At 40.7% G+C, this 13,234-nt stretch overlaps 2 protein-coding genes across 2 annotated transcripts in view; both read right to left on the bottom strand.

Annotated features, from left to right (window-relative positions):
- Positions 1-9,288, bottom strand: part of psmd1 (proteasome 26S subunit, non-ATPase 1) — a 38,577-nt gene extending 29,289 nt beyond the window's left edge. The window contains exons 1-16 of the mRNA XM_070832352.1: positions 9,126-9,288; positions 8,306-8,349; positions 7,546-7,619; positions 6,433-6,602; positions 5,943-6,151; positions 5,531-5,674; positions 4,869-5,095; positions 4,312-4,372; positions 4,068-4,196; positions 3,831-3,919; positions 3,445-3,523; positions 3,173-3,346; positions 2,834-2,945; positions 2,364-2,560; positions 1,865-1,960; positions 1,238-1,302 (exon numbers count right to left, since the gene is read on the bottom strand). Coding sequence (XP_070688453.1) covers positions 1,238-1,302; positions 1,865-1,960; positions 2,364-2,560; positions 2,834-2,945; positions 3,173-3,346; positions 3,445-3,523; positions 3,831-3,919; positions 4,068-4,196; positions 4,312-4,372; positions 4,869-5,095; positions 5,531-5,674; positions 5,943-6,151; positions 6,433-6,602; positions 7,546-7,619; positions 8,306-8,349; positions 9,126-9,141 — 1,886 coding nt within the window. The 5' untranslated portion in view covers positions 9,142-9,288. The remainder of the gene's footprint in view (positions 1-1,237; positions 1,303-1,864; positions 1,961-2,363; positions 2,561-2,833; positions 2,946-3,172; positions 3,347-3,444; positions 3,524-3,830; positions 3,920-4,067; positions 4,197-4,311; positions 4,373-4,868; positions 5,096-5,530; positions 5,675-5,942; positions 6,152-6,432; positions 6,603-7,545; positions 7,620-8,305; positions 8,350-9,125) is intronic.
- Positions 9,289-9,825: 537 nt separating this feature from the next.
- Positions 9,826-13,024, bottom strand: LOC139202999 (uncharacterized). The gene is made up of 3 exons (XM_070832626.1): positions 12,179-13,024; positions 11,402-11,515; positions 9,826-10,650 (listed from the first exon to the last, which is right to left on the bottom strand). The coding sequence occupies exons 1-3, from the start codon at positions 12,957-12,959 to the stop codon at positions 10,553-10,555; spliced, it is 993 nt and encodes a 330-aa protein (XP_070688727.1). The 5' UTR covers positions 12,960-13,024; the 3' UTR covers positions 9,826-10,552.
- Between the last annotated feature and the right edge of the window lie 210 nt (positions 13,025-13,234).

Here is a 13,234-nt window from a genome sequence, read left to right as displayed (position 1 = left end):
TGCTTACACTCCCAGTTTGTAGGCTTAAATTAAACCTAGTTACCACAATATATACTGTGTTTGATGAATGTGGCAAGAAATGTGAGATTTGTAAAAAGGATCCATGTGCTTGGTATTCAAGTTTAAAAAGTGACCGTTTTATTATCGCCAAGACTGCTCCTGTCTCAATGCTAACAAACTGCTAACAACTGCTTATTCTGTAAAACTAGCAGAGACTAAAGAAATTTGAACTTAAATCTGCCCTTGAGTGCAAGTGTGCGTGTTGGGGGAGCAGAGGGAAATATCCTTGGGCCATTAGGGTGGGAAGTTGGAGAAGAGGCAGCCAACTGAATTGTTCTGGTTCAGAAGTCTTTCTAAACACAGAGAAGATTTACACAAGTTTATCTAGCGGCCAATTGATCACACAGAATATCACATAGCCTTTTTTGGGCTTAAAAATGCACACCCGGATATTTGTGCACTGGCTAGGCGGTCTGTTTAACACTGCTCTGGTCTCCGATTGGTAAATTCAAGTCAGCATAAGAGTTGAACCCCTATAAATAGTCAGGGAAGAAAATGTTTGAGTGACAATGACAAGTGCGTCCAGCTTCCTTTGACAGAGGAATACCTTCCATGAAGCTGAGGAAGTCATTTTAAATCCTAGACAACAGTGCATCTTAATTCTATCAAATCCAATCTGCAGTACAAAACTTCAAAAATTAAGCATTCATTTTTTCCTTCACCCTAATTTTAAGTCAGACAAGCAGAGTGTAACAGTTAACCAAAAAGCCATGTTGTGTGTCTTCATTGTGCACTGGTGCATTCATTATCACCATTTGTTTTAAACACGCTGATGCTGTCAAACGCTTTTACTGCTCCTTATCAAATATGGACAAATTAGTTCTGGAAATATATTTTGTATGGAAAACAGGAAAGTAAAAATATTTCAGTGTCATATTTGTGATAAACAAATTGAGCAACCCAGGACATTACAGTGAATATTGTATAATGGAGTTTCAGAAATAAATGCTCAGTAAATGTTTTATACAAAACCGTCTTTTCAAGTCAACAAAATGAGTCACACATTCATCAGTGTTCAAGTTTGTCTCAACAGATTGTGTGTTGTGCCGGGGCAGATAACTGGATTTTGACCAAGAGCCTGACGCTCCAAAGAAAGAGGCCTCTGGTGCATGTAAGAAAACTAAACAAAGTGTTCACAGTAATGATAGTAGTCAAAGTAATTCAGTCTGGTCCTTACCTGAACAGGATGAAGCCAATGGACTCGACAGCAGCCCTTCTGACATCATCATTCACATCACTCACCTTAATTAAGAAAAGCAAAGTCAAACAACCAAAGGTGATTCTAAGACCAATCAAATCCTGTAATTAACCATAATGATAGCTCCTTTATGGCTCACGGTGTCAGGAATATGCCCCATTATCACACCATCTAATATCTTCAGCTTGTATAAAGGTGCCACCTACAGGACAACAAGTTGTTCACACCTTTGAAGTACGTTTTGTTAGCCAATGAATGGCATACTGACAAGTCTTTTTACATGTAATCCTCCTCTTTTTCCTTGTTCAAATCAAGTGCAACATTAGCCCCACAGTGAATGCTGGCGGTTCTAGCATTAGTGCAGCTTAAGGCACATTTTGGAAAACATTGATATATTAAGTTAAACCTTAACATGAGTCTTATGATTTAATCATGGACAAACATTTCTTAAACACTTGTAATCATTAATAAACTATCTGAATTATTATTTTCCAGCCACAGTTGAGCGGCCCTGGCTGCTGGCATCTGTTTCACTGCCAGCATGATAAACCTGTCTTCCCTTCAGTGAAATAATGTGTTGAAGAGGGCTAAACAGGAAACACTCACAGCGACATGTAGCAGACGTCGGATAGCCTTGTTGTTCCCAGAGCCACAGTAAGCCATGCCCACCGTGTACATACCAGAGCGCCGCAGGATAGGATCCTAATCACAGATAGTGAAGGAAAGAGCTTTGAGACTTTGTGTCTGGATGCAAAACTATGATCAACACAGTTTGAGTCATTTCCATGACTAGCTTCTATACAGTAGAAAGGTTCCTGGTACCAAGTACAGAGGAGGACCGCAGGGTTGTATGAGTACATACAGGCCTCAATACATCAAACAATGGAGCAGCACATTATATCTGCAAGGTTTATGGGGAGCAATGACCTTTTAAGATACACTGAGATTCTTTTAACCTCCCAACCTCCATCTAGTCCATGTAGTTATTAATCAAGTTTATGTCATTCCATATGTTACAATATACATCAGCTATTCGTTGTTGCTGGAAAATAAAACAGCTCTGATCTCATGACGTACATGACCTGCTTTCAGTTGTCAGCTTTACCTTGTCCCTGCAGAGGCTTTCAATGAGGGCATCGGCCTCCTCCATGCGTCCATACATGACCAGGGCAATTCCCACTGCCAGACCACGCAAGATCTTCTCGTGCTGCGTCTCCTGAGCGTAGCCCACCATGTCCTCGATGGCCTGGGCCGACTTGGAACCCAGCATGACCAGCCCCAGGGCTAGGCCAGCAGCTTCACCTGAGAGGTTACATGATAGAAGTCGAAATCGTTGGCCTTCTGTATTTGTTCAGCCTAGCATTTCATTCTTCATTTGTTAAGAATATGTATTTTTGCCCAACCCAAATTTATTTATTAGATTATATCAGGACAAGAAGAAAGTAAAAATCATAATGATATTTGACTTTTTGTGGTTGTTGTTTAAAGGTTATTTTGTGGTAAGCAGTGTAGCCAGGACCAAAAACCGATTAGCTGCTCTTCAATTCAGAAAACCTTTGTACAAGGCCTACACACCAGTAACAGCATCGTCCTGGTACAGGTTGGACTTGAGGAGGTCGTAAACATCCTGTCTGGCTGTGCCCAGTGCAGCCAAACCAAGGCCAAGGGCCCCACCATGACGGACAATCTGTGAGAAAGAAGAAAAAAAAAATGGGAATGAAAATCAATCAGGTCACACAGTCACTTAAACTAGCTGATGGCCTCAGCTACAAACATCTAGCTAATTCTAAAGCACTTTAATTTGTTTGCATAGCTTGTCTTGTTTTATTGCTTTATCCAAAACAGATGATTCCCATCTTTAAAAAGTCATTTCATGAGTCAGATTCAGTACATATTTGACAATGATTTACTCACATCATTGCTAGCATTCTTGAGCTGACTGAGCAGGTAGTCAATGATGTCTCCACCATGGTTGGCATGAATGAGTCCCAGAGCATACAAGCCGCCTCCCTCCTGGTAGGCTGAGCCAGGGGAGGTGTCTTTGGGCAAGTAGGTGGCCATTAACTGAAGAGCCTCTTTCTCGTGACCCTGAAAGACACAACACGTCATGTTCAAAATTATCTGGAATTAAATTTGTTGTTTTTTTGGATTAGCATTATATTATAATCATAGTGACACAAACTTACTTTGTGGATGACACCCAGACTTGCTGTGGCTGTAAACTTTGCCCAGTTGGTAGCTCTTGCAAGCCATTCCAAGTTTTCTCTACAAAATCAAACAAAAACTTTGGTCTTCATGTTACCTGGAGTGCGCATGTTTCTCCACCTCTCTATGAAATGTAAATCTCCATTCTGATTAGATTAGATTGACTTTATTGATCCCCCATAGGGGGAAATTCACATATTACTACAGCAGCAACAGAGGCAGGGGCAAGATAAGCAGTAATAGAAATAAAATAAGCAACCGTAAAATAAGCGATAGTAAATAAATATATATTGTAATGATAACAAATAAATATTTACACTATGAACATAAATGTACAGTATAGAGAGGTATATGATGGCACAATTACCTGAGAAACTGGTCACTTGTGGTCCCTGTGTGCATGAAAGAGTTGGCTATTACTGTGGCTGTGTGGCACACCGAATTTCGGACTGCATCCTAGAGTGACGGACAGAAGAAAAATATAAAAGCTCAGGAGGAGGGGTAACATCAAATTCAGTGACTTTGCAGTTCTCATGACTATGTAAACAACAGTTCATTCATTTATGTTCTCTAATCCATTCCTCTTGTTCCTGGTCTCCATTACCTTTGTGTTTTTGAGGATCATTAGATCTGTGTTGTTATTTCGGATAAGAAACTGCAAGTGCAGCTCAATGGCCATTTCCCCACTAAGGATTTTGATCATCTTGGCGTTCTGGTCTTTAGGCTCATCTTTCTACAAAAACACAGAGAAGCCAGATGATCCGTCAACCAAATCAACGACACAGAAAAGCAGTTGGGAACCTGGCATCAGAAAAGTGCTTCAGTACAAAATAATCCAAAGAGCTTACAATTTCTGCTAGCTTTCCAGCTGGGGAGCTGCCAGCCTTTTCATCCGTCTCCATTGCATCACTGTAACACACACACACAAAAAAAAATACACAAGTTAGATGCTGAATAATTTCATTAAAAGTAAATAACTCAATGCCTCAAATAAGCCTTTGTACAGTTTCAGTTAATAGCCTGAGCTTTCACCATGTATATGTGAACTGGAGTTTATTTACTAGCTGTACCTGCTTTAGTTTGGTTATTTATACGCAACTCTACTTCACAGATGCATGACACTGAACAAAGCTTGTAAAGCTCTTGTATACTGAACCCACCAAATAGCATGTAAAATGTGTGGTGTCTGAAGAGTTAGACAGATCTTTTTTTCCTGCTATGCTAAGAAAGTTTAGACTTTCTGGTTATGTCTCGTTAACTCATAGCCTCATAAAAAGTCCAGAAATGATTATTTTAAAATTGGAACAGTTATCAGTAAGAAGTTCCCAAGCCTTTGTGAACATACACCAAAAAACAGTGCTTCAGCCTCAGTAATAGTAACTCCTTATTCTCTTCTCCTGCCCACCTGTCTTTGTCTGGCGTGGGCACAGTGCCTGTATTTGTAGAGCCAGGGACTGCAGGGATGGGTGTCCCAACGGTACGCAAGTTCTGGATGACGGAGGAGAGGAACTGCTGGCTAGCGCTCTCATACAGGTCAAAGCAGATCTGATAGGCCATCAGCAGGTTGTCCTCCTTGACTAGCTTCTCCAGGATGTCGCTCACAGCCTGCGGGTCATCCAGGAATATCAGGCACTAAAGTGATGAGGAGAAAGAGGAGGAGGGAGAAGAATTTTAGTTTCTGAGACAATCTGTGAAAGTAATTTTCAGGTGTCGTAAAAACTTTTTCCTTCCATTTTGAAGGATATAGTTTGTGGTGCTGTTGAATTTCTTGTGTTCTACTGCCAGGTGTTTCTGTTTAACCTTTAACCTAACCTCATCAACAGAATAAATATACAAATCTACATTAAAGCTCTGCAAGCAATCAAAGAAGGAAGGAAGTTCAAAAGTACAAAGTGTAAAATACATGTTTAAGACATCAGATAACTAATTAAGGCTGAATGGGGACAAAACATCAAAATATTGATGATTACAATTTCCAAAAAACTAGAAAAGCATCCTTGCAAATCAAGCTTTATGAGAGAATTTAAAGTAAAAAAAAAAAAATAAATAAGAAAAAAATCTTATTACCTGACAGACATTGATGAAATCAGGCTTCTCCAAGTTCATGTAGAGCTTGACCAGCACCCGCAGCACCTCATTGCGAAACTTCTTGTTCTGCATCAGGGACATGCACACTTTCAGGCTGTAGGCAAGGAGGCCACTCACATCAGTCTGCACCAGGAGAAAGAAAAAACAATAACAATTTAACATATTTAATGACGAGGAAGAAATAATTCTGTACACTCAACAACAACAATCAAAATTTGGAGACTGATGAGAATTACTTTATGCCTGTGAAAGTTATGTACTAATAATAAATTGAACACTTTTAGTGCAAAGTATATTAGATTTGGGCATTTGATTTTGGATGAGTATTAAAACTAGCAGTAGATATTCCAAAGTGATCTCAAGTCAGACGTGAAAGGCAATAACAGCTGACCGATTCTAAGATGGTCTTCTCAAACATGTCAAGTCGCCTGGTCTCCAAGGCGATGCCAATGGCCTGCTTGTACTTGTGGTCATCTAGGCATCGCAGGAACATCTTGTTGACAATGCCCTCAAGGCGGGGGTCAATGCTTTTCTTCTCCTCGTCCTCTGGCAGCTCGGCATTCTCCACCCGCAGCTTGGTGTAGTGGTCAATGCATTTGGCTAAAAGGGATAAAAGGAGGGGCTTCATTTCATTTCTGAATTCAGTGACATCAATTAGTATCAATGTCATAATCCATAGTCATTAATTAGCTCCAACACAGAGGCCTAGCAGCTTTTTAAGCTAGAGGTAAGACATTTGTTGTTTCTGTTATTCAGTCGACTCTGGCAAGAGTATCAGGGTCACAGCAGTGTTCAAACACCAAAGTGTAACACGATCACTAAAGCAGGTAAATGAGGTCATGTTTTTGGGTTTTCTTTTTTTCCCTCTTAAAGTCACTCACCAATGATGGTCTCCACATATTCAGAGTCATCTGTGACATTGAAGAGCTCTCCAGCACCGAGGGCGTAATTCAGAGATTCCTCAAAGGCTCCAAGGTGGTAGAAAACCTTCGAAGCCACCAGGGCAGCAAATGCTCTGCTCCGAAAGGTCTCATCCTCATACAGGACCTCGCTGTGATGAGACAACAAAACATTACATGAGACTGAAAAATCAGACTAGCAAGAGATCTTTTTGCATCACTTATAACTGTAAATTATCAAATCTAAATTCTTTCTCTGTCCCACAGAGCAGCATCTGCCAGAAAGCAGCAAACTGTGAAATTAAGATCTGCTTAAAGGCAGAGTCAACAATCTAGCTACTCTTGCTAGTTTCTCCAATGTTGCAAAGTATCCAACCGAACATATCCTATCCCCATCCCTTCAGGCTTCCCTCCAAACGTTACTGCTGGAGGACCAGTCCACGATGACCGGCCACGGTCACCGTGTCCTTCGTTCATTTAGTACACAAACGCTGACTTACAGACAGTTTTTCAGTTAAACAACTAAACAACTCTGTTAATCAATCATATAAACACAAGCAAAACAGCCCTCACAAATGTAACATTACCTTCAGCTCATAGCAACTGCTCACTCAGTTCAGAGGCTGTGAGCTCAGTGAATGACAACGTCTGTCGCAGACGTCAGCAGTGGCTCTCTTTCATTCTTTGACTCAGTAGGTGTGTGTGCTTCATGATGGTAACTCACGACAGTCTGTCGCTGAGCCATAATTAAATTTTGGCCGCACTTTCTCTGCCATTGTTGTGTGACTAGCCTACTAACTTTAACCTTGTGGAAGACTACGGTCATGTGCAATGGGTGCACTTGCATCATGCTGTTATGAATATTTTAAACTGTGCAAACAGTGCTTCTAAAGTAAGTTGCGGACCCTGTATTTAACAAACCCTCTACTCAATCATACACACTGGAAGAACATTCAGGACTCTACCTGTGATCATGAGGCACATTGCACACCCTCTATCTTGCTCCATTTAATCTGAATTCAATGTGTAGCTCGTATAGTTCGAGTTGAAATGAATCGGTCAGTGATGGTATCCAAGCTCATCAGTAGTACTTACATTTTATCTACTGATCCTGAAATCTCAGCCCAGAAGTCATTCACAATGGAGTCTAGCTTGTGAAGAGCAAACTCCTGCAAGTGAAACAAAGAGGTTGCAGGTACATAACTTACATACAATTTCTGTGTTAACTTTTGTCACACTGCAGTTTTGTCATTACATAAGGTCACGCTTGATTTCATCAATATCTTCCATAGTTTGGGCCCATGACGGAAGCCCTGTTCAAGGTGTAATTCAGCACTGACCTTCAACTTCTGCATTATCAATTACAGTATAATATCACGTATAAGTCTTATACAGTAGGAGTGTAGGCGGGTAGCACTTAACAAAGCTGACCACAACCATGATTATAAAACCTGAAGCTTACATCGTGGGGTACACAGAGGTCAATAGCCTCTGTTTTTTACCAGTCATCATGCATTGGAAGTCGAAATAATGAATGCAAATGATCCCACTCTTCAGTCTGACACACAGGCCATTAACAATTGTGCCTGAGAGTCACAGCTGAAGCAGTAGTAGAAATTAAAGTTGTATGAAAATAAGCTGCTTGGTGTATCGTATACATGCCAAAGCCTTTGCCACTGGCTCCTCATGAAACATTTCAAGAGGGGCTCCTATCTTAAACCTTCTGCATTTTCACAGGTAAAAAAAAACAAACAAAAAAAATGTAATCTACATTCTTCTGAACAGTGTTTGACAGTAAAGTCAGTTTGCCATCTTTGGGCTCCTGCTCCAACACTCTTAACCATGAGCTTCTTACCTTGAGCTGTGGCTCCTCCTCGTCAAGGAGTGAAATAATCCCAGCTGTAAAAAAAAAAAAAAAAAAAAGAAAGAAAAATTAAATTGATTGAATGGCTGTTTAATGGATGAAGTTCAATTATGAAATATAGTACTCTTGTGCATGCAAATACAGGATATGTCTGTAATTATTTCCTCATTGTCAAGCGCATTTCATTAAGGAAGTATTAGCTATAGTTTAAATATGATTAAAAACATGCCGATTAAAAAGAAAAATTAAAGTGGGACGATTCAAACACGGGGACACTGACTATATTAACATGAAGCCGTTATTTAACACAAAGTAGAGGCTCACTGGTCAAATCTCAACCTGTTTTGCACAACTACAGTGACAGTAGGACGTAAGTTGTTCAGGAACAAAAGAATATATGGAACATAACATTATATAATAACATAACATAATATTCACAAACATATCGCATTTAGGAACCATTTCCAAGATATCCCTGAATTTCTAATCAAATCTGAATGACGAAAATTATGTACAGTGATGAGAGGACCTACAATGGTAACTTACAGGACTGTTAGCATTAACGTTACATTACCTTATAACGACTTCCGATATTTTAGCGGTCGTGCAGTGAAGAAAACCATCTCCGAGTTACACCAATAACACATTACAAAGCGTCCCTCCATCCTGACACATTTTGTGGTGGACTTATTAGCTATAACCGGTCAACGGCTAACTGACAACTGCTACATTAGCCGTGTGACTCAGCTAAATCAATGGCAGATAGCTAAAGATGCTCGTTAGCAAAATAAAAACGATTGCTACGACTTACCGGCAGATGTTATCATGATTGGCTCTTTGTTCCCTCCGAAGCCCCACAATCCTGGCTCGACGGTGGAGTTCCGTGCGATTTTGAGGGGGATAAAGGAAAATAAAAGGTTTTTAGTATCAGAAATCGCACGACAGATGAACCAAACGTAGCCGCTGCTAACTTCTTTTTGTCCAATGCCGCAAGTGCACTTCTAAAGGACCTCCGACTTGGCTGCTGTTCTTTAAGCCTGACTAAAATGTACACGCAAATATAATATTACCATTGTTTCTTCATAGGTCGGACCAATTCGTTGTAATGTCAGGATTCATAATATTATCCCATACGTTTTATTGAATTTAAAAGGAAATTATGGAAATATAGTAATTAATCGTACCCGATTTATGGACTGGCTTTTCTAAAGGTGGCCTATCGTGAATCAGTTATTTTGCCTTTATGTCTATGTACAGTTGAGGTTGCATATGAGGTTCAACGTGGCTGTCATGTCAGTAATATAAGTAAATATATGACAGCACAAAGTTGATGAAGGAACTCATGCTCACCAAATCAAATATCCTGTTTATAACCTATTGAAAAAAAAAACCAGTGATGTTCTTTTCAAGAAAGCTGTACACTCACACACTCTTCACTGTATTTATTTACATATATGAATGTACAGACCAGTAGCCTACATAAATACATACAAAGTCAAAAGTAGTTTTCATCCACTTCTATTACAGACAATACTTTTGTAAGTAGCGATCATCTAAGGCACACAATTCTAATACATAGAAGTGAAAAAAAGAGAAAAGTTTCACACTGGCTGTGGCTGGATTAAGAAACCGGGCCCCTATTAATGAAGCAGGACTCTACTTAAGGCCAGTATTATGTTAGTTGATGTTGTGCTTTTGTGATGTATATTCTCAGATATACTGCTTATCAAATTAGTAAAAACCAGATGACCCACAATAAGCCTGGGCCCAGGTGGTATTCCAGCTGTGTATTTGACTGTGCATCATGTGAAATGAGTACTTTTGCTATAAACTCTCTAGCGTAGCTATACTGCAGTTTCAACATGTACTAAAATAAGAGCTAAATCTCTATCTAGGCCTGTTTGAAAAAAGAAGAAAAGCTGGTGTTTAATTATATGATATAGTCCATATTACTATGATCAACGGTTACTTGAGTGAGCCCCAAACACAGACAGTAAATCTCTTTGTGACTAACCATTGTACCATCATTCGCAATATGTAAGTCAGCAAGACGGCAATAGATTTGACCATTTAGCACCATACTGTTTCAGGACAAGAATCATATAGGCTCAGCAGTGGGAATATTGAGCACCATGAAGAAACAGTGAACATGTACTAGTGCGCGGTACTAAGGCTTTCCTCTTCACAGTGAGAACAGGATTGTACACAATGATGTGCGTCCAGCCACAGGTCACGACATCAGCTGTCTCCTCCAGCTGGTTCTCCTTCCGCAGGAGGTCCAGCAGACAAGGAGTTGCCTCTCAGAGGGATGCCTTCCTCTATGCTTCCAGTGTCACCTGAAAAAACAACAACCACAATGAAGACAGTGTTATCTATTGTACAGTTGAGTTTAATGAAATTAATATGAGGATGCAGTTTAGCTGCAGTGGGATTTAAGCGTTTCTCTGCTCCCCATATACTGTGTATGTGAAAAATGTGGAAACAAAGTATTTGTCATGGCTTAAAATATTCACAAGATCATGCTATAATACTGTTGTGTAGAATCAAACTGATGTTGAAGTTATTGTGGTGCAAGTGTACTTTTTGGAATTTTTTCTGTACTTTTTGGAAAGTGGAATTTTTTGTTTTATCCATTTTCTTTCAACCTGCCTTATCTGCTTCTGTTTCAGTCAGTGGTTGCTTGAATTTCCTGAGATAACGTTTTGGATTTCTCTCACTTTGCAACTTCATTACGACATGAAGATGTGATAGTAATAGTAAGGGCAAAAGATTTCTTACATTTCTGAAAAAAAATAATTATACTATATTTTATATACTATAACTATATTTTGTGGCCCTGCTGCATTCTGGTATTTTGAGGCTAAACTGACGTCTTCAGTCGACAGATTTTGTTTTCTATGTGGCTGTTGATCACCACTGCATGATATCTGATTGAGTCCAGTCCCCCGAGAAGCCTGAACGGGACTAAAATGGCATATGGAATGAAAGAAGAGAAGAAAGGAAAAGAAGAGTTGAAAGAAAATGTCCTACGGTGATAGAAATGCCTGTATAGCTCAGTCAGACTGAACTTTGGGGCCATGCTGGTACCTCTTTGCCTGCTGGTTGAAGAGTTGTTGGCCTGGCCTCTGGCTCCTCTTCTCTGTGGCCAGAACAAACATTGGAATGGCCAGAAAAGCGGGTTCCCTCTATCCCTGGTATTAACTGAAAGGCGATAATAAGCGTTTAACAATCTGGCAGCTTATCTAAGTGCCTAATTGTTTCATGAATGCTCCTTTTGTTCCAGTGCCTTTGCAGACATGCCTGGGAAGAAAAATGTGTGGTCTTGTGAATGTCATGGATTGACCTATATAGTAGAGTGCACTAACACAATTTACTACCGTGTTTGCCCGTCCACACTTCTGAGTTTACAATGATCTTATCAAAAGCAAAGGTTGTATCTATATATTAGATCACAATAACACCCGTCATGTTCCGTTAGTTACTTGAAACTGTGAACTTATTCCACTTTCTAATTCATCCACTATTTTCCTGTTAGTAATAATTACGTAGGTTAGATGAGTTGTAGGTTTGTGTGATATCTATACAGTAGGGCCTGTGATTTTTTTAGTGTGTTTCTAAAATGTTATGCATCATCAAAGCTGCTTGGTGCTCTGGTTTAACACGACAGGGTTCAAACTTCATGTTGACAATGACCTGCCTTGTGCTTTGGCAAAAAAACTGCATGGGTTTGGGCAAACAGACACTGACTACACCTTGAACAGAGCTTCCTTCATGGGCCCAAAAACAGCAAACTATCTCCTGGAGGAAAATAATGTTTGGATTGACACGTGTACATTAAAACATGGACAATGTATGTCGTTACACCTGCTGTTTGAGATGAGAGTATAACTTTGCAGGCGTTTTTCTTGATGGTGAGCATCTTATCTTCTGTCTTCGGGACGAAACAGCCGACCCACATTGTCTCTGGTGAATGTCTGTGGAACACTGAGCGGATCAGACACTCCAGGAGTTGCGCACACTGATGCGTCTCGGCGCTCTCCTGTTTGGTGCGTATTAATCCAATCAAAGCTGGTCGGGCGATTCTGGCACGTTTCGTGCGTGCCTTGACGTCCCTCAAGATCTCTTTTAAGCACGCCTCGTTGGATTTCTTGCTGAGAAACGTCTGTCTGATGATGAATATGATGACAGGAGAGTCTATGGTTCTTTTCAGGCTGTAGATGTTTGCCCTCCTCGTTGCTTTTCTCTGAACGATGCCATTGCGCACTGGCCGCTTCTCCTCCTCCCCGTTCTTTCCCAACGGACAGGCTCTCAAATCCAAATCTCCGGGCCTCGCTGTTAGAGGTATTTCATTGCTTTTAGCAGTCCCTTTGCCCGTATTGCAGTACATGTGGTTTGAACTTGCGGTATCGCCGTGACTGCATGGCGGAGAGGAGCGGGGCTGTGCGCTGTTTTTCACCAGGCTTCCAGAAAACATTTCACGGATGAACTCCTGCAATATTCCAGCGTCGTCCCCGTCCGCTTCTTTACTTTGAAAGGCGTCACATACTAAATAAATCCTCTCTTTACCTCCGATCAAAGCTATAACCCGCTGAAACTCCCTCTCATCCTCGGGAAGCGTGTCCTCCAGGGAGGCCGGCTCTGCCATCCTTGTGCAATCACGGCTGCGCGGATGCGTTTTATTCACAATAAGCCGTCAAGCCCTTCACCTCCACCTCCATGACCGGCGAAATGCAGAAAAACTTCCTCCCGGTCATCGGGGACACCAGTGGGGAGGGTGGAGATAAGGGCTCAGCGTCTGTTTCTATTGGCTGGTCAGTATAGTGGGCGGGGCAAACCGTCAGCAAACGTACACATCAGAGGATCGTTAGAAGATGTGAAGGTAATCTTTAATGGATAATTACACACAAAACAGTTTTCTTA

This window comes from Pempheris klunzingeri, chromosome 6 (genome assembly GCF_042242105.1).
Source record: "Pempheris klunzingeri isolate RE-2024b chromosome 6, fPemKlu1.hap1, whole genome shotgun sequence".
Lineage (NCBI taxonomy): Eukaryota > Metazoa > Chordata > Actinopteri > Acropomatiformes > Pempheridae > Pempheris > Pempheris klunzingeri.
This window is presented reverse-complemented; position numbering and strand designations above follow the sequence as displayed.

What these genes read in the sequence shown, in the direction of transcription:
- LOC139202999 (XM_070832626.1), bottom strand. Translation starts at nt 12,959, where the DNA reads ATGGCAGAGCCGGCCTCCCTGGAGGACACGCTTCCCGAGGATGAGAGG. An exon ending in ACTCTCATCTCAAACAGCAG is followed by an intron (nt 11,516 to 12,178) that starts GTGTAACGACAT and finishes ATCGCCTTTCAG; the next exon opens with TTAATACCAGGGATAGAGGG. An exon ending in TTCAACCAGCAGGCAAAGAG is followed by an intron (nt 10,651 to 11,401) that starts GTACCAGCATGG and finishes TTGTTTTTTCAG; the next exon opens with GTGACACTGGAAGCATAGAG.